The 26,152-nt window shown below is 25.3% G+C and overlaps 5 protein-coding genes across 5 annotated transcripts; 2 read left to right on the forward strand and 3 right to left on the reverse strand.

Annotated features, from left to right (window-relative positions):
• The first annotated feature begins 1,461 nt into the window (after positions 1 to 1,461).
• LOC128958605 (mite allergen Der f 3-like) lies at positions 1,462 to 3,238 on the forward strand. Its single transcript, XM_054304490.1, has 3 exons — positions 1,462 to 1,787; positions 2,485 to 2,890; positions 2,989 to 3,238. Exons 1-3 carry the CDS (start codon positions 1,513 to 1,515, stop codon positions 3,139 to 3,141), a joined length of 834 nt encoding a protein of 277 aa, XP_054160465.1. The 5' UTR covers positions 1,462 to 1,512; the 3' UTR covers positions 3,142 to 3,238.
• A 2,150-nt stretch (positions 3,239 to 5,388) lies between these two features.
• LOC128957316 (uncharacterized) lies at positions 5,389 to 11,750 on the forward strand. The gene is made up of 5 exons (XM_054303055.1): positions 5,389 to 5,709; positions 10,130 to 10,223; positions 10,352 to 10,520; positions 10,676 to 10,831; positions 10,892 to 11,750. Exons 1-5 carry the CDS (start codon positions 5,540 to 5,542, stop codon positions 11,395 to 11,397), a joined length of 1,095 nt encoding a protein of 364 aa, XP_054159030.1. The 5' UTR covers positions 5,389 to 5,539; the 3' UTR covers positions 11,398 to 11,750.
• A 1,441-nt stretch (positions 11,751 to 13,191) lies between these two features.
• Positions 13,192 to 14,142, reverse strand: LOC128958473 (uncharacterized). Its single transcript, XM_054304334.1, has 2 exons — positions 14,060 to 14,142; positions 13,192 to 13,991 (listed from the first exon to the last, which is right to left on the reverse strand). Exons 1-2 carry the CDS (start codon positions 14,066 to 14,068, stop codon positions 13,293 to 13,295), a joined length of 708 nt encoding a protein of 235 aa, XP_054160309.1. The 5' UTR covers positions 14,069 to 14,142; the 3' UTR covers positions 13,192 to 13,292.
• A 2,425-nt stretch (positions 14,143 to 16,567) lies between these two features.
• LOC128957938 (uncharacterized) lies at positions 16,568 to 17,539 on the reverse strand. The gene is made up of 2 exons (XM_054303752.1): positions 17,528 to 17,539; positions 16,568 to 17,476 (listed from the first exon to the last, which is right to left on the reverse strand). The coding sequence occupies exons 1-2, from the start codon at positions 17,537 to 17,539 to the stop codon at positions 16,568 to 16,570; spliced, it is 921 nt and encodes a 306-aa protein (XP_054159727.1).
• Positions 17,540 to 20,036: 2,497 nt separating this feature from the next.
• Positions 20,037 to 21,545, reverse strand: LOC128957592 (UDP-N-acetylglucosamine transporter-like). Its single transcript, XM_054303385.1, has 4 exons — positions 21,122 to 21,545; positions 20,895 to 21,046; positions 20,409 to 20,828; positions 20,037 to 20,341 (listed from the first exon to the last, which is right to left on the reverse strand). The coding sequence occupies exons 1-4, from the start codon at positions 21,321 to 21,323 to the stop codon at positions 20,111 to 20,113; spliced, it is 1,005 nt and encodes a 334-aa protein (XP_054159360.1). The 5' UTR covers positions 21,324 to 21,545; the 3' UTR covers positions 20,037 to 20,110.
• Between the last annotated feature and the right edge of the window lie 4,607 nt (positions 21,546 to 26,152).

The raw sequence follows: 26,152 nt of genomic DNA on the forward strand, positions 1-26,152 counted from the left end.
AAAATAAATAAAAGTGTGTATTTTAGAAATTATCTAAACTCAATGCAGATTATATTTTGTCTTGAAATGCAATGCAGACTTATGTTTAATCTTTAATTTTCAATTTGCAAATAAAAGTGATATTTTTGCAAATGATTTATAACCAAAATTGTCATTATTTGTTACCTATGTTTATATATAACTGAATAATTATGCAAAACAATGGCAATAACATTTAAATACAGTGTAATTAAATTGTTCAACACTAAAATGATATTGTTGCTATTTCATAACTCATAATATATATATATATATATATACTGTATATGCATTTCTTATATATACAATATGGCAATTATTATTAATATAATTATGCATTGCGTTTAAAGTTGTTAGCATTAATTATTGCTAATTAAATTAGCAACTTATAGGTAATAATGTCTGTAACTAATTTGACAAAAAATATTATTTTTTAAATATACAATAACAGTAGTGAAACATACTTTTACCAGTAATACAATGTTGTATGTATTATACACTGTAATAAACAGTACTGTAGTATCAATTCATACAATACTAACACCCCTTTTGGCACGAGTTTTGTCAATTGATGTGCACTTCATGTGTGGCACATAACAGACATCTGTTACTTATATACGCGATTCAACTGTTTTGTTGTCTCCAAATGTCATAACTATTTATAAGGTTTATAGTCGTCACTAAATATATTGAATTTATAATAGTTTATAAAATTGATATTTCGGTTCAAAGCTTTAGGATCTTTTGAGGGATTATTTAAATAAAAACCATAAAAATATATTTATTGTTAATAATTAGATATGCATTAAAAATTTATTTATTTTTGATTTTGCTTGGTTTTCATGGTTTGTAATTATTATAATTTTAGTATAAGATTATATGCGTAAATTTACTGTTAAAATATAAAATATTAAATCTTTGAAATATCAGTCCTTATTTTTATAAGTTAACAAAATATGATAAAAAGATAAAAATGATTTATACATATGTAGTAATGATATATTTGTAAATAATTGTAAATTTCTGGTGACAGCTATAGGTTTATAACTTATAAATTATAATCAACAAAATAATTATTAATATATAGCTCTTTATATTATATAATTTACATATAAGCAATAATTATTAATAGTTAATTAAAAATTTAAAAAAATATATTAATGTTTAATTAAATTTATTTTTAATAAAATAAACTTTTCAATTACAAATGTATTTTATAATAATGTAATTTTTTAGTAATAATTTATTTTGAAGTCCAAAATATAATAATCTACAAATAAAATTTATGAGCCTTATAAAAGTTGCAAAAATATAAGCCAATAATACTTTAATCAAAAATGTCATTTTTTTCGGTTAAAAGTAATAACAACTATGAGTAACAAATTTGTAAAAAAATTATAATTTATTTGATTAATAATATCGTATAATATAATTGATAATACTGTATGTGATTCAAAGTATATTGAATCGACAAATTCAAGTAAAACTCCAAAAATGAATTACAAACACATTTCCAAAGTTTTTATTTGCATTCAATCAATAGTTTTGATTGAAACAACATTTGGTTTTGAATTGACCACAAATGGGTCTTCATTTGTTATGAAACTCCAAACCAATCGGGAATTACAGCCATTGATTGTCGGGGGAGAGGATGCTATAGACGGCGAGTTCCCATATCATGTGTCCTTCCAGAGGGTCTCATCTCATATATGCGGCGCTTCTATTATAAGCCCCCAATGGCTGGTGACGGCCGCACATTGTATTCAGGGGTATATATATCTCTTATATTAATATCATTGTGTGTTGTGTTTGTGTGCTTTGATTGCAATCGATTACTATTATGTAACTGCAGTTTCTCTAAATCGATAAATATGTATATTATTTGTAAATTTGTTATTTTTACAATTTATTATTGTCCTTCAATATTACATTTCCTTCAACATAACGTTTGTTTGTTGTTATATTATAATACAGTATATACAGTAAAGTATTATATAAGTAATTTGTATTTTTATAAAATATGATAAATTGGAGCAAATTGTTCATTGGTCAAGGTCCTGTGACAATATATTATTATTTAAAAAAAAAAATTAAACAACAAATATAATTTAATCAACAATTAGAAGAGTCTTGTTTTTTATAGCAATTAATGGTAATTTAACAATAATTTATATGTACAGTAGTGCTAAAAAAACAATAATTTTAATGGACGAATGATGGGTTAAATATTTATTTAATATACTGTTTAAGATTGTCTATGAATTTGCTGTTTTCAATAAGTTATTTATTTGTATAAAACTTAAGTTTATAAATTATAATATAAACTTTACAGTCCCTCTCAATAACTGAGTACTTGAGTTAAACCCTATTATTTGCAAACATAACAGGACTGATAGCTTAAGGCATAAAACTCGTGTTAAGGTTAAACACTTATAAAAATTGTCTAAAATGATAACAACTGTACAGATGGACGGCCAATGTATTTTCCATACGATATAATAGTATATTCCATGAGATGGGTGGTCATGTGGTTCAAGTACTAGAAGTAGTCACTCACCCGGCCTATAGTGAGGCCACATTTGACAACGATATCGCTCTTATCAAAACCATTACTCCAATAGATTTTAGCACTACTAATGCCAAACCAATAGCACTTCCCAAACAAAACTCAGACATAACAGCAACAGAAATGGTGACAATAACGGGTTGGGGTTTTACCAAACAAGAGGGACAGTTGTCACCCATATTGCAGAAGATTACAATTCCGGTCGTCGACAGAAACGTTTGCAAACAAACATTTAAATTTTATAATGAAATCACTAATAATATGATTTGCGCCGGTCTGGCACAGGGAGGGCTAGACTCGTGTCAGGTATTAAAGTATATATAAAACTTGACAATTCATTATTCTGTAATCCATTTTACCCGTAATCATATCACTTCGTTTATGTGTAATATATATATATAAAGGGAGATTCTGGAGGACCTGCTGTCTGGAAGGGCACTCTTGTAGGTGTCGTTTCGTGGGGTTTCGGACAGACGTGCGCTCAGCCCGGATATTATGGAGTCTATACTAGAATTGCTAATTATATCGATTGGATCCGTATTAAGACTTTTCTTTAAGTACTTATAAATATCTAAAATATTATATAATATAAATCTAATAACAATTATATTTTTTTAATAATTAAATATAAATTTAGTATATATTGTATTGGTGTTTAATATAATTGACTACAAAATGTTTTTATTCTAATAAGTTATTATTAAATATTTAGACCAGTAATTGAAAAGTAAAAATGCAAAAAAATCTTTTATGTAAAATACCTTGATAAAATTAAAGCATACATATTATAAATTATAAATTAGTATATTTTTTTAATATTTAGAAGTGTGGTTAAATAAATAATGATTATCTTTAAATTAAAAAAGTTATCATGATAAGTCGAGTTTGCAATCAGTGATTTAGACATTTAAATTATTTGTTAAAGTTTACTAAATTTATATACTATTATAAACTATGATACAGTATATGGTTGTACAGTACTGTATGAATCAACTACTGTATTAAATATTATACTGTAGTATAAGTTCATTGTCAGTAATGATATAATATTATTGATATTAATGGAAAATATGTTAAAATATCGACTTAACTAAAGTGTATGAAGTAAAGCACATGCGTAACACATATATTGTATTTATTAAATTATTTGCAACTTTTTTATTATTATTTTATGTCAATATAAAAATCAAAATCTAAATGATAAATAATTATAAATGTAATGCTAAAGTATATCTTAATCAAAACGATTTTATACTTTACTTCAAGCGAAATACTTTCAATAATGGTTTATAAAAACAAGGTATTAGAGTATTTAGAAAATTATTTATTCCATTACTTTGATGTGAATACTAAAAGTATATATAAATCTAATAATTATTATCATATTTATTATGAAGATATACTACAACTTTCAAATAAAGTTTTAAATAAATATTTATAATATTAACTCAAATATTGTTCTCTCGTATATTTACATCATATAAATCAATTTTATTTAAGATTTAATTATTACTAAAATAGAGACATCTATTTTTTGTTAAAAAATCAATATTGGAAAACATATAAATTAGATAATTAAAATTGAAATTTATCAAATAAAAATGTTTAGTTTATTTTAATAAAAAATAAATATATTTATATCGATATAAATTGAATTATGTTTAGTTCACCGGTAAATACAGTATTAGATTTTAGTCAATACAGTATAATATCATAAATTTATTTAATTATACAATAAATATGATATAATTTAACAATAGTATTGTATCTCCGTCTACATTACATATATGTAACAATATTTGAATAATTTATGCAAAATTACACTAAACTTTAACATTTTATATAATTATTTTATTTCTATACACTAGATGTCTGTACTATTGTGTTAAAGTTATTGACACCGGTATTACTATGGTTGACAAATGTACTCATTTTCACTCTTCTTAATAATTAATAGCAATATACTGTATATTGTATTTTATAAATCTTTTAATAGAAAATATTTCTTTTAAAATCAACCAATAGTACTGTTAATACTAGATTACATTAAAAAAAATTACTTATAAATTTGTCCAATAGATTACTAAAAAATTATAAAATCTAAAAATTAAATCAAATTTATTAATATGTTAATTATAAAAATGATTTTTTGGTAGTTTAAGTACATTAGTAGTAATTTTAATAAAAATATAAATGTGTACTTTATATAAATACTCTTCAACATAGTTCATTGAAAGTACTCCTTTTTGTCAATTTTTATTTGGCAACCCTAGTTATTTGAATACTACAGTATTGTCAATAATATAAGATTTAATTTAAGTTAAAGTTAATAATAATGTTATGTTTCATACAATCATTACTGTCCTCTCGTGACTTAAACAATGAATTCGCATATTATATGAAATAAATAGTTTATTATCAATTAAATAACACATTAAGTAAAATAATATTTACAACTATTTATGTTATCAGATAAAGCAATTTTTAATTATTATAAACAATAGTTTTTAAATTTTACATTAATTTAAATTTCAAATAAAATACAGTAATTAATTAAAAATATACTAAAATGATGAATAAAAATCAATATTTATTTATTGATAAATTTTACATTATATGATACACACAATAATAGTTTATTGTTATTTAGTACTTGATATTGAAAAATAATGTATTTATTATTATTATTATTATTATTATTTAATTAGATTATAATTAAAGATTAATGTATTATTAATGTAATGTATGTCATGTCATATCATATCATATGTATTGTATGTTAGTGTGAATGTGTGTCTATAGGTGTCATTAGTGATAGTGTTTTGAATAATGTATTTCAATCGATAAGCCAAAAGTTTGCAGTCATGTATAGCGAGTGTATGTAAGTGTCTATGCGTTGGTTGCATACAGTATTGTCGGTACAGTAGTATCGTTGGTATCGTTAGTATCGGTTGTATGTCAAACATGGCTGAGCCCAGCGATTCAAGTCTGGCCTTCTTCACCAAAGCCATACCGAAACAGTGGTCATACACACTGTCCATCTATAACCAAGTGCTTCAATTAAAGGCATCGGAGCGCAACTCTAAAAAGGGTGGACCCGAGGAACTCATAAAACTCGACACTTGGTTTGTATTATATAAGCTTTATATACCTTATAGTATATAGACTTACACTTACTATAGTTTAGCACTGCTTTTGTACATTGACTTCAAGGATAGTATTGAGACAATAGCGACAAATAATTTGAAATATTAGTTTTGAATTGTTATGAAATGTTATGAAAACTTTGTGAAAGTGTTGCCTAAAATGTGATGCCATGTCTCACACATGATGTGTGTGTGTGTGTTGTGCCCAACAGATAGACGGTTCATATGTTTTATTTACAGTCTCTCTCTCTCTCTCTCTCTCTTTCTGTCTTATTATTGATTGTGTGGACTCCACTCAACTTCACTATAAAACAGGCATTCAATGCATTGACTACTATATGCTATCAATGCTTATAATGCTATTGCTATGCGTTTCTATGCCCTTAAGTGGGTTACGTGTAGTGCACTGTAGCCCACACTCACAGCTATAGCTATATAGCATTTGAGAGCTCAACGTTGCGATCAATAGACAAATTCACACAAATCTAGCTCTCAATGCATTAAACACAGCACTGACTGACTGTCCATATATTCCTGTGTTATGTGTTGTAGTGTTAGACTCATTGCGAGAAACGATAGATATTTATATATAGGGAGAGAGAGAAAGAGAGAGACTGTTTAGCGCACAAACACAAGGAATACCTTATTGTGAAAGCAATACATTATAGCATTGCATGCATTTTATATGATAAGCGCACCAAAACTAACAACATTATTATGATTACCGGCGTCCACTTGACCACTGATTGTGTCGGTAAACGGTTTTAAATATTAAAAAATGGTTGAAAATGCTAACCATATAGTATTACTTTGTTGTCCGCCATTTTTGCTGCCTTTCCCACTAACATGACTGCCATTTCATAGTATTTGCAATGCATTACATTTTTTCTATGTATTTCTATGGAAAACTAGTGACTCATTTGAATTGATAGCCAAGTTTTATGGCAAATATCATATGAAAAGTTACAATACTTCTCCAATTTTGCACTTATTTAGGACCTAATTGTACACAAAAATTGATTGAATATTGAAAATATAAATTAATTTCAAATATTTAGATGAAATACAGTATATATAAGGCTTAACAACAACCAGTGCTTGTTGTCGACGTCAGACATTTGCTGTGCCATTACATACATAAGCTATAGTACTAAAAATCTATGGGAGTCTGCAATGGATTTATTTGACAAAATTGAATGAAAATAAAAAGTTTTTGTATTTAATCTTTGACTCTCTGAGAGCACATGAGATAACTTATGTTTGTTTTGATGCCTAATATTCTCACGTGTTTTCACACATACATCACATTCAATACATCAATACATTTGTCACTAATTAATACATTTATAGTGTACTGCGTTTAGGGCGTTATATACATTAAATATGTTTTTATTATTTTATATTATTAATATAATTATTCTATAATTTAATCATTTAAATAAAGATATTTATTTTTTATTTTAATTAATTATTTACTATATTAATTTTAAAAATATATATTTTTAAATTATGTGTATAAATAGTTAATAATTATTGAATTTTTTTTTATTTTACTATAAATAGATATAATGTAATATAAAATTTGGTGTCAATTGTATATTATATTTTAGAAGAGTGTAATATATATAGTATTTTGATCCACATTTATTTGTCATTATTTGAGATGTAATGAAAAATTAAATATATTTTTCTTCACTCTATAGTTAAATATCTCTCTCTCTCTCTCTCTGTTAGGAAAAAGCCTTGAATTTCAATCCAATGCGAGTCTGTGTTGTGTTTGTAATGTGTAATGAATTGTGCAGTTTTTCAAATATATGTGTATTTATTTTATATGTTTATCAAATAAGTTTCATAGTCTCTGAAATTCAGACAACTTTATTGAGACCGAAAAAAGATTATTATATATTTTAGAAATTAGTAATTATATTATTTTCAAATTATTATAAAAAATATTTGAAAATAAAATGATTGCAAATAATATTCTCTCTGCAAATAATATTTGATAGAATATCTAATAAACTTAAACATTATATTCACAACAGACTTGAATTGCAATATTAAAGGAAAAATTGTTTGCTATTTCTATCTCTCAATCTATGAGTAAATGTATAGCTATTTGTGCGGCAAAACCTGTTTCGCAGGAATTGTTATTTATATATAATGTTGTTGTATAGCAATCAAGTGTATGACTAGTATTGTTAGTGACGATAATATTATTGTGTGAATACATACATGTTTTGAAAAAATAATATTCGCGTCATATTTTGTAAATCATTGTATTTTATATTAGTTTTATACAGAATATTCTTATTAATGACTATTATAATCATACAACTAATACAATTGTGGCAAATTGACTCATAGATATATCAGTTAACATTAAATAAGCTAGATAAGTTAAATACATTAATTAAAAAATTATTTATATATAGCTATTTAATATTAACATTTAGACATATTAGCACAATTGTACAATTTATTTGATTATAATTGACATTCATATTACTGAATATTTTGTAAATAATTAATGATAAAAAAAATCATTTTGCTATATACTCTATATATGCCATTAAATTTTAATTCAATATTTATACTATTTATTTTAAATGATACTCATTTGTTATAATAATTTGATGAAATACTAGATTATTGCTAAACATATTTATACAAATATTTTATTCACTTTAAAGGATTTGATTATTTAAAAATTAAAATAAAAAGACTGTTTAAAAGTATTAGATATAAATAAGTCAAGAATTAGGTGATTAAGAAAAGTGTATTTATATGAAAAGGCATCAAAACATCTGCTCTTAAACAACACACGACTCGACACAACAAAACTTTGTATACAAATAAACAAAACAATGTTTTGGTTATATTTTTGTAGCCTTTAATCACAGTTTTTATTGTTTTTCTATTTGATTGCTTAACAAATGGGTTTTCACTATAAAATGTGAATCACTAGAGATTTAACATTTGTATTATAGCAGTGAATGACTAAAGAAATAAAACAAAAAAGTTAGTATTGTTTGAAACATTTGTAACAAATCTCAAACTATTTTGAAACCACTTGTTGTTTGTTTGTAATACTTTGTATGTATGTGTTAGTCAAACGATTCACTCTGTTATGTGTTTACCCTACGATTTCATACAATTATATATAAAATATTTATTCATTACTTGTATAATAATACTATATATTAAATAACATTCATTCAAATGAATGACATTATATAATGAGATATGAATTACTTAGTATTTGCACAGCAAATGTTGAATTGTTTATGTATTGATAGGTAGATATAGTATGTCATGTCTTAAAGATACATAAGTCATGTCTTATATGCACTGAAATGCATAGACCTATTGCTTAGTATATCAATTAGTCAGACAGTGTTTTTAGTGCAGAAAATACTTAGTAATGATAATCATTACGTAATGTTTGTGACACACAATGAACTCATGTGTGTGTCTAATGTTATATAGTATTGTATTTTATTGTGATTTTGTTATAACACAAGTTGAATGACATTCACGTATACTAAGAGACAGTTGTATGTCATTCAAGTTTTATAGTTATAGTCAGTTTGTTTTGTAGACCCAAACAGCCTGTGATCGACTATCTGTTCCCAGTGTATATATATTTCCACATACCATACCCCACACCAAACTTATACCCATACCATACCCTACCCTATGTTTTTGCTGTCGATTTGCAAATCTATTGCAAAAAAGTGCAGAACAGCTGTCGATCGAGATATTCAGCAAAACTGCCAGATAAAGGCCTATTGGTTATCACTCACACATATATACATACTCTCAGTCACATTACCTCCCTTTCCACTCGAATCGCATGTTTTCCGCCACAAAATTTTTTTGAATAAATTTTGTTTGTGTTGTCATATATACTGTTATTATTATTTACGACAAAACCAGAATTTTTTATCAAAGACATGAAATTCTGTTAAATTATACTAAAGTTTTTGTTTGAATTTAAATTAATGTTTTTACTTTCAATTATTAAAATTAATAGAATTTCAATTATATATGAAATAATTTTATGTAGATTTAAAAAATTAAATAACAGTTAAAAAAATATTTGCTAATTTATTAATAATTGTAAAATTGGAAACAAATATCGTAATACAATTTTAGTAAATTAAATTAGTTTAAATATATTGGTTTTACAAACAGTTAAACACAATTAATCTAATCTATATTAAATGAATAAATAGATATGAGATGTTTATTGTTGTGATTAAACTTAAAAATGATATTGCACTAATAAATGTACCAGTATATTTATAGAGAGATAGTAGTGTAAATAATTGATTAGTTAAAATAACAATTAAAAATATATTTTGACTAAATAATAATTGGTTTATTTAATGTGAATCAGGTACCGGGAAAAGTTACCTAAGCTGATCCATTCACGTAAAGATCCTCATATCCTACACGATGAATTGGTTCAAATTGCTAAATGGAAATTAATGGTAAGTTTGCCTGACTGTCCTTAATATAGTTGATATATTGTCTGTGTTAACCTGTAATTGTATTCAAAATGTTTAACCAATTATTTATTTAATAACTAATGTCTTTGTTTTGTCATTATTGTTAACAGAGAGGCAAATATCGTCCGCGACTTTTAGATTTGGTGCGAATAAACACAGAAACTGCAGTATTAACTACAAGTAAGAAAGCATTCAGAAAGTTGTATCACCAGAAAAACCTTCAACAGGCCATCAATGCATTGGTGACACTCAAGGGTATCGGACCGGCCACTGCTTCCGGTAATTCAATCAGTTTTATATTATATATTGATTTATATATTCAATTATTTGATTAATTAAAAATTATTTGAAGTTAATTATGTTATTAATACAAAATTAATTGATAATAATTAAGCCGTGAATTATTAAAGATTTTATTGTTTTTATGTCAACAGCTGTCCTGTCGGCTGCATATCCAGAATACGCTCCATTCATGTCTGATGAGGGCATGCTTTCGACACCTGGAGTCGAGGCTACCGACTCTACTTTGGCAGAGTATACCAATTATAGCGAACAAATCAAGAACTGTTGCGAAAGACTTAAAGCAAGCGGTGAGTCGATTGTCTTTAATTGAGTATTATTTTAAATAATTAATAATATTATTTAATCAGATCCTGAGGGTAAATGGACGCCTCATAAAATAGACACAGCTTTATGGTGTCACTACTTGTCCCGCGAAAATAAGCCCGAGCTTCTTGAAAATATGCCGCGAGCTGATGGTAGTGAACCAAATGTCATTAAGAGCACAGAAGAGAACTCAACAGAAACTCCAGACATTACTTCATCGACAGACACTCCCGTCACTAATGGAAACCCAAATAACTCAGTTTCTGATGACAACTCGTCGGGTCCTTCATTAGAGTCGGAGGACAAATCTAATGATTCATCAATTGTGGTCAATAAGAACGGCAACGGAAACTTCATTAGTGAAGACAGTAAAGACTTTGGATCGGAGTGTGTCGAGAGTGAGGACTCGCGACCGGCCATTGTTTCTGAAGAGAATAGTATTGACAACGGAGTGGATAGTAGTATTGAGCCGGCGTTTAAAAAGCAAAGGTTGGACACAACGGCAGTGGATCTTTCGGCAGTTGCTGTTGGAGAAGACGCGCAGTTATAGGGTTTACCACTAATTATATAATAATTTTAGTTTTCATTTTAATTTCGATATTTTCTGACTTATTATTAGACAAAATACAACTAAAAACTATTATTATTATAAACACATTGACAACACAATACATATATACATAACATACACCACAATCCATATATTGCTTTCTTATCTGTATTTCTGGTGGCGTTTAGACTACTTTTATGACGAAAAACGTTATTTTGGATATTTTCAATATTATATTAGTTGAATCCCAGTTTATTATTGAAAAATAAAATTAAAAATAACGGTTTATATAATTGTATAATTGGTTTATAAAATAATCAAATTAATTCTTAGTTTAATATATATTATACTTATTGCGATATGAATTATATTACCGTAATTATATTTAGTTGATTTAATGAAAATTAATTTCTAAAATGATAGGAATTTATAATTAAAGGAATTTGAATGAATTGCAACTCATATAAGTTATATATATATGAATAAAATTATTATTTATGATAATAACAAATAGTTATTATTATATTTATAATATTTTTAACATCTAAACTAACTGTCATTCATATATTTTACAATTGCCTGAAATGTAAAATGATACCATAAATTAAGTTAAAATAAATTTGTATTTTAAAAGTTATATTAAGTGTTTTCGGTAGACATTTAACTCTAGATAAAAGTAAACACAAAAATGATTACAAGATTGTCTCAAATCATTTAGATTACGAATTGACCAGATTTTGGGACATTATTTTCTATAATTAAATTTTATTATTAAAAAAAAATATATATAACAACATTATTTAAATGAATGTTAAATCAATTGTAGTTTAAAGTTAATGGCAACATTTAAGTTAGTAAAATGATTTTGCTATAAAGTTATTTTGAATGATCTATATTGAGATAAAATTTGTAAAAATTTACAATAATCTGTACGTTTGACTTATTGTCCGATTGTATATCAATTGTTTTTGTAAAATATATTTACATACAATTTACTAAAACAATTGATAATTTTTGAAGAGTTTATTGAATCAATGATTTGTTCAAAATTATTGTTTCAAACCATTGAATATTTGAAAATTAAAAGTTAATTATTAAAATATTTTGGTTTATTATTATAATAATCACAATTATTTCATAAATACATAAACACCACTTTATAAATATATTAATTTGTGATTAGTTTCTCTTTAAATTTTTGAATCATTAATTATATAATGTATTAATTTTAAATATTTCTTTGATGATTCTCAAATTAATTATTTTATTATTTACAAAACATTAGTAATTTTTATAAAAAAATATATTTATAATAAAATCCTGTAAAACAATCATAAAATAACTAATTTGATATAATGTTTTGGTTTAATATTTAATTTTTTTATTATTTTATATTTATAATGAGAAATAAGTGTAACTGTATAAGTTATTTAAAAAATTGTCAGATTTTAGTGATTTTCATTATCTTTTATTTTTAAACTAAAACATAATTGTAATAAATTATACATCTTTATAAATACAAAATTGTAAAATCCATAATAGAGTTATTACACTATTATTTTTTAGTTATTATTACAATTTCATAAATATTTTAAATGAACTTCATTTGTAAAACATTAAGAAAAATAATTTAAATAAAAATATATATAAGTTTAATTACAGTCTGTTTCACTTAAATTTTAGTTTTCATAATATTATCAAACATTAAATTAGGTTAAAAATTATTGTAAACAGAATATACAAAATTAATGGATAATACTTTTTTATAATGAATACAAAATTAAGTTTAAGTCGATTTATTCAAAATATGATATGTTTATAAATTACAAATTCACAGTTAAATTAGTGATATATAATGTTATTGAAATGAGATATAAAAGTGAATTTATATAAAGTTAAGCGGCTTTTTTGGCTTTAGCTTTGTAATTGTTGGTCAGACCAAAACTACCGGAGCCACCGGAACCATATAAACCTGAATTTAAGTTTAAGCCTTGATATCCGTTGTCCAATACAAGATGATTTGGATCGGCTATTGGAGTGTGAGATGCTATCTGAGCTGATTTAAGTCTTCCTTCGCCTTTTGCCACCACAGTATGAACTTCTTCGAGAACTGGTCTCACTTCTTGAGTAACTCGTCTGTACGGTTGAATAACTTCACGAACCTCTTGGATAACAGGTCTGAGAACTTGATGGAGTACGCGATGCGGCTCATCCTCCGATTGTGTTGATTGCACTTCTCCAGGAGCTCCGGGAGTATGGATTTGCTGTACAAGTACGGGACTCGATACTGATCTAAAAATTACTTGCACAGGTTGTTCGCTTGGTTCGACATCAATTATTTGAGGAACTGGTGGTTCCTGTGGCAATGACACTGGAACAACCTCAAAGGTTCGATGTGTTTGGATAGCTGCTGATAAAGGACCGGGAGATGAAACGGCATATGGAGAAGCAATGGCTAGTCCTGAACCATAAGCTGAAGATAAGCCATTTGAAAGCGAAGCTCTAAGCGATCCACCGCTTAGACCGAATGCACCTCCACTTCCATAGCCAGCACTGGCCGCACAATAAGCAAATGTCATCGATATTATAATAAACTGTTTTTTGACAAATTTTATATTAAATTATTTGAAATGTACTTTAATGTCTAATATTGAAAACTTACTCTAAACATGTTGTAAAATAATTTTGTGATTGGATTCAATTTGTATTTGAAATTTGTTATAAATGACTGAATAGAGAATCCAATTTTTCATTTCATTTATATAGCAAAAATTGATCACAAAAAGAGTACAAATAACATAAAAAATTGTTTTACGACTAATTAGTTGATTGAAAAGCTTTTAGTAAAGGAAGTATTATTAGGGATGTGTTGACACTAAATCATAATATTGTCCATAAGGTCATTGAATAGCGGAGACAACGATATAAGCTATTTGCTAATTGATTCAATATATATATATATATATATATATAAAAGGGGTAACCAATTGTATTACCAATTGATTAACTAAAAATAATATATTTTAACTAAAATATTTCAATAATGTCTAATTTATTATAATTTATTAGTTTTTTGTTGTTGTTAAGTTATTATATATTATTTAAGTGAAAATTGTTTTTATTAAATATTATATTGTATCTGAATATAATTTATAATGATAATATAAAAAAGAAACCTTGGTTATTTCCCAAAATTTGTGAGCTCTACATTTTTAGATTTAATAAAAAACAAGTTTTTGTATTGAGTTTTATTGCACTTTCGATTTATATGAGTATATACTGTATATTGAGACACAAAGTAATGATATATTTTAAATATTATATTGAATTTATATATAGTTTAGTGTTTTAATGTACATTAAGTCCTGTTTGAAGTAATAGTAAATGAGATGATGGGTTGATATTTTGTCGTGAATGGCATATCAGATAACCTGAAAAAAAAAGTTTTTAAATACAGACAAAAATGCTATTAAAACTGTTATGGATATCGACTGCTGTGAAAGTGAATCTCATTTAAGTTTTTAATTATTTATAATTTATGACAAACATATAAAAAGTATTTACTGTTATATTATTATACAAAATACAATTTTTAATCCTAGAGTCTTCAAAACATTTTATTTGTTTTCCGGCAAATCATTTAATTATATTGATATTTGTTTATTTAAAAAATTACCCAAAATTTATTAATATTCTAAAAAACATAATTAAAGATTAAGGAATTAATTATTTTTTATATTATAATATTAATAAAATTTGAGACAATTTGACGTTAAATTATTTAAATAATGTAGATATTAATACTGTACTATCAATTGGTTCGACTATATATCACATCAGTGTGTAGTAAATTACATACTGGTGTGATATCATATACCGGTATACAGTAGAGGTGTAAGTTGAGCCGAAAATCTCGTCCTCATCCTGTCCTGTCCTGTCCTGTCCTGTCCTGTCCTGTCCTGTCCTGTCCTGTCCTGTCCTGTCCTGTCCTGTCCTGTCCTGTCCTGTCCTGTCCTGTCCTGTCCTGTCCTGTCCTGTCCATGTTTTACACCTTTAATATACAGTATATATATATACATATAATATGTACTAATTGATGTATTCTACTCAGATTAAAATATGTACTATAGTACTATATTATGTACTGTATTAGTCAATATCCTAATTATTTATTATTACCGCTTTCGTTGTTTAATACCCCGAATGAAATTCATAAAAATATGAAAAATAACATTTTCATAGGTATAAACTTAAATTTTTTTTAACCACCATGGTAAATTAAAGGAGAGTGTGAAAAAACAAAAATGGAGGAATGGGGAGCTGTAATGTATATTTAACAGTAATCTATTAAATACGGTATATTTAGATAACTATTACCGGTAATTAATTAGTTATAATAATGTTTAACAATAAATGACATAATTGTATACGTTTACAGTATTTTTACATATTATAAATCGGTTTCATAAATAGTAGTAAATAAATAGTTATAAATAAATAGCATATTCAAAGGGTTTGGAACTATTTGAGACGTCTAAATACAAGGGGTGGTAAATCTTTAAAATGTATAAAAACATGTGGAAAATTCAAATATAATCACAAGTATTTTAAGTCACAAAATATTTTTTATTTGGTAAAAAACTCGTATTATTTATTATGACTTACATATCTCCAAACGGGGAATTAAGTAACATTTAACGGTAATAATAATTTTTATTTTCAAAGAATTTGAATTATATAATATAATAAAAACTTATTATTTTTAATATATAATATATTGGTTTAAATAAGCTTGAATTTATTTTTATTTTTTAAATTTCATATATAATTTATAAATATACCAAAAATATTGTTTTTTCTCATTAAATTAAAAATATTTTAGAAATATTAGAAATATTAAAAGCATTTATAAGTTTTTTAAATTAGTACTTAAATATATAAAATTATTTATTAATTATATATAATGTAATATATAAAGTATAAAATCAAAATTTGCAATTTTATGATTTTTAAAGTAGTCATTAAAAAAATTTATTATACAAATAATTAGTTATAAAAATTAATATTTACAATTGTTTAATGAATAAAATAAAGTGTATATAATGACATTGATTAATGATATTGCAGTATATAATGTGAATATCAAAAATATATTTTAAAAACAATATCCTTAAGCGCGGGCTCTTTTGGCGGCAGCTTTTGCACCTTTGGCTGCTCTTCCATAATATCCGGAAGCACTGAGAGCTTTGGCCAACTTTGCTCTAGAAGTGTGTAGTGATGAAGATCTAGCACCATATGAACCGTTATCACCAAAAGCAGATCCATATCCATTAGCCTTTTCTCCTTTAGCCACAACTGTGTGCACTTCTTCGAGAACTGGTCTCACTTCTTGCGTAACTCGTCTGTACGGTTGAATTACTTCGCGAACCTCTTGAATGACAGGTCTGAGCACTTCATGGAGTACGCGGTGGGGTTCGTCCTCAGATCGTGTTGATTCAACCCGTCCGGGAGTACCGGGAGTATGAATTTGCTGTACTAATACGGGACTGGAAACCGATCTAAAGATAACCTGAACGGGTTGTTCACTGGGCTCTACTTCAATCACTTGAGGTACAGCCGGTTCTTGTGACACAGGAATTGGTCTGATCTCAAAAGTTCTTCGCGACTGAATAGCAGCTGTTGTTCGTCCGGGAGATCCAGGAAATCCAGATAAGCCCGAAAAACCAGTAAAAAATTGTGGCACTGCTAAGGCCAAACCGGCACCAAAATTAGCTGTTGAACCGCTGCCTAATGTAGTCGTTGAGGTCGGCAATGCAGCCGAAACGATACCATCACCGCCTGATAAGGTACTGACTGACGATACTGGGGCTGAAACTACTGCAGCATTTGATAGGCCGGCGCTAATAGAGTTAAGTGAAGAACTATCACCAGAACTATAGCCCGAGTTATAGCCGGAAATATAGCCCGCACTCGTACTTAAGTCAAAACTGTTTCCTCCATAATCATTGGATGATAATGTGCCAGAATTTTGATAATCACCGGCGTTGACCAAAGTGACCACAAAACATGATACTATTACCTAGTATTTAACAAAATCAATAATTTGGAAAATTATATTTTTTAAACTTACTTTCAAAAGCATTATAATGTTTTAAATGTCTACAAAATCAATGAGAAAAACTTCACATATATTTTAATTCTAAAAAACTATAAAAATATAAATAAAACACTATTTGTTGAATAAGTTTGAGAATCTATTGCTTATATAGTTTGTGTTAAAGACCCGTAGGACGTCTCCAAACGAGTCAATTAATTAATTTATCAAAAAAAGTCAGTAAAAGTATTATTAGATTGTTATCAAATAATAAATTCATTTATTTTTCCGGATTTATATACAACACAATAATAACTACAATAAGATATATCACTTTCACAAATGTTGGTTAAACTAAATCGTTACTAAATTTAAAAATGATTTTTTTTTAAATATAAAAATGTGACATTTAGTCTCTTATAGTTTTTGATGGCGAAGAGAGATAAGTCATAGATTTATTTTTACAAAATATGCTTTAATTTTGTGGTTAATTTTATAGTAAATTTTATTTCTGGTCCACAAAAATGCAAATCTACTCAATTATCTGCTACTAAAAGTTTATTTTTATTTTATAATTTTTTTTATTTATTATGATTAAAGATTTGCCATTAATTAAATTATTATAAATTTTAAATATAAAAATACATTAACTTTTTTAAGTAAGTCACAGTGCTATCAGTCACTATTTTACATGCATTAAAAATATCACATTTTATGAGTTATTTTTAATAGATTTTTTACTAAAAATAATTAAACTTTTATTTAAGATATTATAATTTAAATCAATTGTTAGTTCCTATAAAACAATATTTTAAATATACAGGGTTTTTCATTGATTTTGTAGTTTTATATAATAATTTTGTAGTTTTGCAACAATAGTTTGTAGTTTATAACTACAATTTCATGTTATAAATTACAAACTATTGTTGTAAAACTACAAAATTATTGTATTTAACTACAAAATAAATGAAAAAGCTTATACTTTTTACACTACTATAATCTACTGTATAAACAAATTGACACAAAATTGGCTAAATATAAAAATTAACAAATTGTGGTTTAATGGATTAATTAATGTAATCAATATATTATACCAAATGTATTATAATATATATCAATATAATATATATATATATATATATATATATTTATATATATAATATTATATATGTAAAAAGTAAAAATGTATTATAAACATTGATTTGTTTTTACATTTTATTTTTAATAAACTATAAAATACATTATAAAACTACAGGTATATATATATATATAGTATATTATACTGATATTTTTATCTTAGTATCAAAGGATAGAAACTTTTAGTGCGTTGAAAATATTGTTAAATTTAGATTTTTAAAAGAAATCTTAATATTTCGTTAGAAATTTATTTTTTACGGACACAAACCATACAATTTTATATTAATTTAATCTCAAAAACTGTATTCATCTTAATGTTATAAAATAAATAATAAAATCTATATTAAATAATATACACATTATTTGAATACTGTATAAGAGTAACTGTAATTAAGTAAAAAGTATAAAGTTATATAAATCACACATATATAAGGTATATAATGTATTATAATACCTATATATATATATATATCACATATACAGTATAAGTTAGATATTTCATGCTTTATAAAGCATATAAAGTTTTAAGTGATGGACAACTTTTTATTATCAAATTAGAGCAAAAAAACATTTTTGTTAAAGAAGTTCTCGTTTTTTCCATTTAAATGAAATAACAGTAAATCTTAATTGAAATAAAACGATTGATTGAAAAGCATTGATTTAAATAAAGATAGGATTTACAATAATATGTATACTGTATACTACTTATTACTTCCTTAATATATTGATAAGCAATAATAAAATTGACACTAAATTTTATTTAGAAATTAACCAATTGTTTATAACAATTCTATAAAACACTTTAAAATTAACATAATTTAAAATATCTTAATTATTATTATTATAAAATTTATATCATGTGTCAAAAAATATTTAAGATAATGTTTAATTTATGCCTATGCATAAATAATACTGTACCGGTAATATTTTTTTTAAGTAATGATTTTAATTGATTGCATTTAAATATGAGTTGAATGAAATTGTATTTCAATTTGAATGTATTTTAGTTATACTACTGTACAGTATATTATTAATATATTGACATTCAAGCGATCAGTTATCCGATGTACTAATACAGTAGAAAACAGTGCAAACCATATATTGAATATAAGAGTTAACAGTCCACTCAAATTGGATAAAAAATTGTCGTCAAATTTGTTATATTACAGTATTTATATTATATTAGTGTATATATCGGTATTTCAATTATAATTTCATTCAATCAATAAGTCATTTTATATATCAATAATAAACTAATTTTAGGTAAATTTAACAACAATTCATCAAAATATAAAATACATGTTATTTTTACTTTATATACTTTACTCTATACTTTATTCTATATATTTGAAAATAAAATATTATATAAAGTAATAATTTGATTTAAATAAATAATAAGTGTTTAACAATTATTGGTTATATTTATATTAAAGCTGATTCTTCTAAACAAACAATTAAATAATTGATTAATGAGTTTCAGTGTTAAAAGGCGTACAAAATATTGGCCGCAATGACGATGGAAGCGCCCGACAGAAAGCTTGTGGTCGGGTAAAAGTCAGTCATCAAATAATAGCTGCAAACTGTAGACAATACTATCGATATGGACGTTGCAAAGCCTTTCAATATATTATCGGCATATTTCATGACCAGTGCAACCACTAGACCACCAAATGCTTGAAGTAAAACCACAATCCATGTCAATGTCGTATATCCCTTAAAAATGGTTAGAAATTACGGTAAATTAAAAAAAAACTTTATTTTAAAAATATAGAATCAAAACCTGAAAAAATCCGTTTATATAAATGAGATCAAAATCCTGAACACACATTGCAATGGTAGCCGTGATGACAGAGAATAGGGCCAGTTGTGTGTTACGGATCCATAAGGACTGAGACGTATATTTGACTAACTTTTCAAAATAAACGCCCGAAAAGCCGCTCGAGAAACACGAGGCCAACACTGCCAACAATCCAATCAATCGGTTGCCTAACGGCTCGTCAATAACAACACTAATAGCTGTCTCTAACTCATCACTAGATATGTCCTTCGGTTGACTTTGGGTTTCACTTTGTGGCCATTGAACTAATGTTACGCCAATCATAAGTAATACAAGAGATAACCATTGGTTTAAAGCAAGTCTTTTGTGAAGCATTAACACCGAGAATAGAGCGGTCGTCAAAATCTTCAACTGATAGGTCACCTGTCGATGCATTCAATCAATAATTAATGTCATGTCAGACATACCGGTTCACTGACCGGTGCAGACCTGATATGTTGCGGCGTCTAAATTAGTCAGAGCTAAGAACAACAGGTTATTCTGAATGGTGTACAACAGCGCCGGTATCAACAGTTTGGCCGTCTCTCCCGGTTTAGCCATAACTTCTTTTCTCAATAACTGAGTCAATGATGTCAACGAACCTATCAATGACCATATGATATGAAAGTCATTACCGATTTGTCGACTATCGGTAAATACATTAGAAAACAACTTACCATTTGTCTGATATAAGAGTATTAACAAACAGACCATCAGTTTAATGATTTCACTCAACAAAATAGCAGTAGAGCTGACATAATGTCCAGAATTATCACCGGAGCTGATCCTCGAGTACCTCAACACCATCACCAATGTTGTCGTCTGTATTGTCAACACTAATAGTGACAAATGTTTGAGAAACTGTGCCTTTGATAACATTGTAGTCGCTGTTTGTGATCAACTAATATCACATCACTATATTGTGGACAACTTGTGGCCAACTCTTGAGTAATAAGTAATCATAATATCATTGACTTAACTTCACGTCGTTTACAATGTATTGACAAACAGTTATCAAACAAATTGATTGTCAATACATGTGTTGTTTCTATGGTTTTGTTTATTGTCTGTTATTATGATTAATGTATTACAGCTCTATTACAGCTCTGTCTTAAAACCAGACTCCGACTGACTCATCATTTTTTGTGAATATCTATTAAACCATATTTTTAATATAAAAATTATCACAAATGGCAATGTTATAGACCTATTATAACGGGTCTGATGCCATTATCTGGCTAATAATGCTAATAATAATAATAATAATAATAATAATAAATGAACAATTATAAATAAATTCAGTATAACATTATCTATAACATTGCCACTTGTGGTCGTTTTTATATTAAAAATATGGTTTACTAGATAAAAAACTGTCTCACTTTGTGCTAAACCAAAACAATAATGGCAACCAATAATTTCAATATAACAGTACAGTAGTATATATATGCGCGCAATATTATAAAGTCTAATGCTTAGGGGGCGGATTCTTTACACGGCATAGTTATTAATAATAAACCATTAATATATAATGACTTATTATACACACTAAGCTATATTATATGTATATATATTAAGTGTAATCTATGATAATCTATGTACTTGTGGTGCGCCTGCTATTGTTTTGGTTTAGCATAAAGTGAGACAGTTTTTTAAATTAATATTCACAAAAAATCACGAGTCGGGAGTCTGATGTATGTCTGATTTTAAGATAGAGCCCATTAAAACATCTGTACTTTAAATACGTATAAAAAAGTTTAACAAATAATTTAAATAAAATTAAACATTAATTCAAACAATTATTTATTTGACTAATTAAATCTATTAATAAAATTTATAAATTTTGTGAAATATTTTCAGCAATTTATAGATAAAATTTAAAAAAACTAAAAACAAATATTTGGATTTTCTTAGTCTTAAATTTAACACAAATATATTAATAATAAAATGTATAATAATTATGTTAAATATTGATTATAATTTTGTTAATTTTATAATTAAATCATTATTAATGTAATTTAAAACTATTTATTTTCATAATATAATTTTTATGTAATTTTATTTCATACTTTTAATTTCAAACTTACAATTTAACAAAATTCATGAAAATATAATATATTTTTTATTCAATTTTAATACTAATTTATCTAGATTTAATATTTTATCTTGATTAAATCATTAATTAAAATAAATTAAATAACTTATAATGATAATAAATAAAATAAAAAATTTTATTATATATTTTTACTGATAACTAATCACTGAGTAATTAATAAAAAATATATATTTATAAAATAATGTTAAAAACATATATAATATAATATTTTTATTACAAATATTATAAACAAATATAATTTTTATTAATATAATATTTATATAATTCTATAATTATAAATAAAAACGTTTTTCTATTAATTTAACGTCCGGTTCATTACTACCAGTATTATCACTAAAAGGTGGATCAGTTACAGTAAAATCAATATTATTTTTTTTGTCATTAAAGTCGTCGTCATTGTCAGTACACCAACTGTCTTCAGGTTTAACGCATTCTTCAAGATATCTATTGAAGTATAGGTCATCGGGACATGTCTTAGGACAGGCGTATCCATATATAGGTCGTTCGCAATCCAAATACAACTGACAGTCACTAGTGTTTGGAAACTTGTTTTGAGAGTCGAAACAATAAAAACCAGTGATCTCTGGATAATCACATCTATTGGTTATGGGATTGAATATAAGTCCTGCCGGACATTGAAATCTATATGACCGACGGTTAGCGCACATGTAGAAGAAATGGCAGTCATTGGGGTCCTGAATGAGACCATCACTTTCCGTACAACTAAACAGTTGGGCACCACTTTGACCGTCATTACAACCGCTATACTCGGGAAAGTCACACACTTTTAGTTGTGGATTAAAGTATAAACCATTTGGACAGTTGTTGATCTCTGGTTTATAATTATTACACAATATAAATGTGCGGCAATCAAGTGGATCGGCAAATATGCCTTCATTTTGTGGACATTGTCTATTTGAAGACAGACTGTAAAGGCATACAAATAATACTTTTAATAATACAATTGTTTTAATTATTTCCATTAAATTTATTAATTAAGAAATGCTTAACTTTGATTATCAAATTAGTATATTTTGTATCATTTGTTTAAATTGTCAAATATTTTCTAAAAAATATAAAACATGAATATAATATAATCAAATTATTACTCTATTTTTATTAGTACATTATTATACGGGTGTAAGCAATAAAAATATAAATTGTTTATTATTTATTTTTAAATTAATTTAATATATAGCTAAAACTATTAATTAGAAATTAATTATCATAATTTTTATTATGTAACAGTCAAAAAATAATGCATCACTAGTATTATAACTTTTTACATTTATTTTAAAGTCAAATAATAGATTTAGATTTAAATTAATCAGACAAACCTATAAAATCTTGTTTTTTCTAATAAATTTCAAAAAATTACTAAAATGTAAATTCACTCAATTTAATAATTTATTATACATATGACAATTTGTGTGCACATAAATATTCTTAATTAATTATACAAAGTTGTAAAATTAGTTAATAGTTAATAATAATAATATGATGATAATTATTTTATAAAATATTATATAATAAAATAAAATATATTTAATAAGTACTATACTATAATATATTAGATGATTAATGATTATTATTTTGCATTATGTGATAATCGAGTCCTGCGGAAGATTACAATAGCGGCCACTAAAATGCCAATCAATACGACACTTGCGATAACAATGATAGCAATGAGCCAACCGGGGAAATGACATTTAAATGACCCGTATTTATAGTCAGTGCACTGATAGCTCTCATAATATTGAACCCACTCTTCTTTTTTCATCTCAAATGTCCGAAAGTCAATACCGGAACTCCTAAATGAACACAACTGGTTGTAAGCATATTCAAGACAATCAAAATGATCCCAATTATAACAACACGAATATTTTGACCGATAGTTGTCATCATTGGTATACCAGTTGTCATATACAGACTCCCGACACCGTTTGAACTCCAGATCGTTGTGAATGCGATTCTCGCAGTCGTAGTTCAAGTCAAATGGTATATTAATTCGCATTGGATTATAAAGTACTGTGTCTTGAAAGTAATAACTGTCCCAAAGGTTCACATGTATTAACATCAAAATTAACAATTTCATGTAAATCAACATTTTTCAAAATTTATTAAACATTAGAAATTATTTAATAATAGTAATAATAATATTTTTATTTTTATTTTTAAAGTATTCATAAAATATTAAACACTGAAAATATTTTTATTATAAATTATTTGAATACTTATTTAACGAAATAAAATATTTATAAAAATATAATTATAGAAAAAAATTATTATTTAATGACATTATTGTGTTTGATTTCCGTCTATTTGTACAGATGTGTGGTTGGATGCGGGTATGGATAGAGTTGAAGTGATGCCAAACTATGACAATATCATACACAATATATTTCAAACATCTGTACATTCAATAATTGATAAAATAAATTAATTTTATTTATCATACAAATTGTTTTATTTCAAGGATTGTTATATTGCCTGGATTATTTATGTATAAAAATATTTTAGACTATTTTATCACTATTTTATCACATTAAATAAATATGCAATAATATAAAATATAAATAAAACTGAATCAATTGAATTTGTTTTCAAGAATATATATATAATATGATATTAAATAGTAATTATTCTTTCCATAAATTTAACCTTTTATTTATATAAACATTTAACGCATAATTTATATTATTTTTTAAATTTATTTTATGAATATAATTATATGTTTAATATAGTTTTGTTACATTTAAATTTAATATAATAATTTGTAAATTAAGCATAACAATTATTATATTAAAACTAATATTTATTTTAAACAAATATGATTTCTGAACTATTATTATATTATAGTAAATTTAGTGTAACTATAAATAATGTATAAATATGTTAAATTATTCTTGTAACTTTGTACTTAAAACGTTAAAATTTTATAGCATTTATTATCAATTTAAAATTGTGTTAATAATTTATGTTTATAACTATTTTGTGTGAATAATTAATATTCAAGATAATGAATTATTAATTTTGAAATAATTCAAAACAAATAAAGGAATCAAATTACAATCTTTTTGTTAATCATTTAGAAAATTATGTTTAATGCATGTATATTTCATATATATATATATATATTTAATTATTGTATTTATTTTAATTTTATATATTTTAACAATTTGTAATTTTCATGACAAGTACATGAATAAAGACTACATTATTATTATTATTATTATTATTATTATTATTATTATTATTATTATTATTAAATTATATCAATAGAATGCAGTAATTATTGTTTAGTACAGTATTAGCTATAATGTGTTAGTCTATAATATAGACTCTATAAATATAAGTTATTAATATTAATATTATACATAAAATTTTACAGAAATTATATCATAAATTGATTTTTACATACTATACAAAACATTAATTTACATTAATATCAAATTAATTAATAAAAATATTGTGTTTGTAAATACGCTAAATGTTCATAAATTAAGCATTAATTTTATGAATTAATTTTTGTGATATAAGTAGACAAATGTCACTGAAGTAATATTAATAATTATAAAATTATCTAGATAAT

The sequence above is a fragment of the Oppia nitens genome, unplaced genomic scaffold (genome assembly GCF_028296485.1).
Source record: "Oppia nitens isolate AA-2021 unplaced genomic scaffold, nextdenovo-longstitch-racon4-pilon3 scaffold3_pilon_pilon_pilon, whole genome shotgun sequence".
In the NCBI taxonomy this organism is placed as follows: Eukaryota; Metazoa; Arthropoda; class Arachnida; order Sarcoptiformes; family Oppiidae; genus Oppia; species Oppia nitens.

What these genes read in the sequence shown, in the direction of transcription:
- LOC128958605 (XM_054304490.1), top strand. Translation starts at nt 1,513, where the DNA reads ATGAATTACAAACACATTTCCAAAGTTTTTATTTGCATTCAATCAATA. An exon ending in GCCGCACATTGTATTCAGGG is followed by an intron (nt 1,788 to 2,484) that starts GTATATATATCT and finishes ACAACTGTACAG; the next exon opens with ATGGACGGCCAATGTATTTT. An exon ending in GAGGGCTAGACTCGTGTCAG is followed by an intron (nt 2,891 to 2,988) that starts GTATTAAAGTAT and finishes ATATATATAAAG; the next exon opens with GGAGATTCTGGAGGACCTGC.
- LOC128957316 (XM_054303055.1), top strand. Translation starts at nt 5,540, where the DNA reads ATGTCAAACATGGCTGAGCCCAGCGATTCAAGTCTGGCCTTCTTCACC. An exon ending in CGGACCGGCCACTGCTTCCG is followed by an intron (nt 10,521 to 10,675) that starts GTAATTCAATCA and finishes TTATGTCAACAG; the next exon opens with CTGTCCTGTCGGCTGCATAT. An exon ending in CGAAAGACTTAAAGCAAGCG is followed by an intron (nt 10,832 to 10,891) that starts GTGAGTCGATTG and finishes TTATTTAATCAG; the next exon opens with ATCCTGAGGGTAAATGGACG.
- LOC128957592 (XM_054303385.1), bottom strand. Translation starts at nt 21,323, where the DNA reads ATGTTATCAAAGGCACAGTTTCTCAAACATTTGTCACTATTAGTGTTG. An exon ending in ACTCTTATATCAGACAAATG is followed by an intron (nt 21,047 to 21,121) that starts GTAAGTTGTTTT and finishes GGTCATTGATAG; the next exon opens with GTTCGTTGACATCATTGACT. An exon ending in TAGACGCCGCAACATATCAG is followed by an intron (nt 20,829 to 20,894) that starts GTCTGCACCGGT and finishes ATGCATCGACAG; the next exon opens with GTGACCTATCAGTTGAAGAT.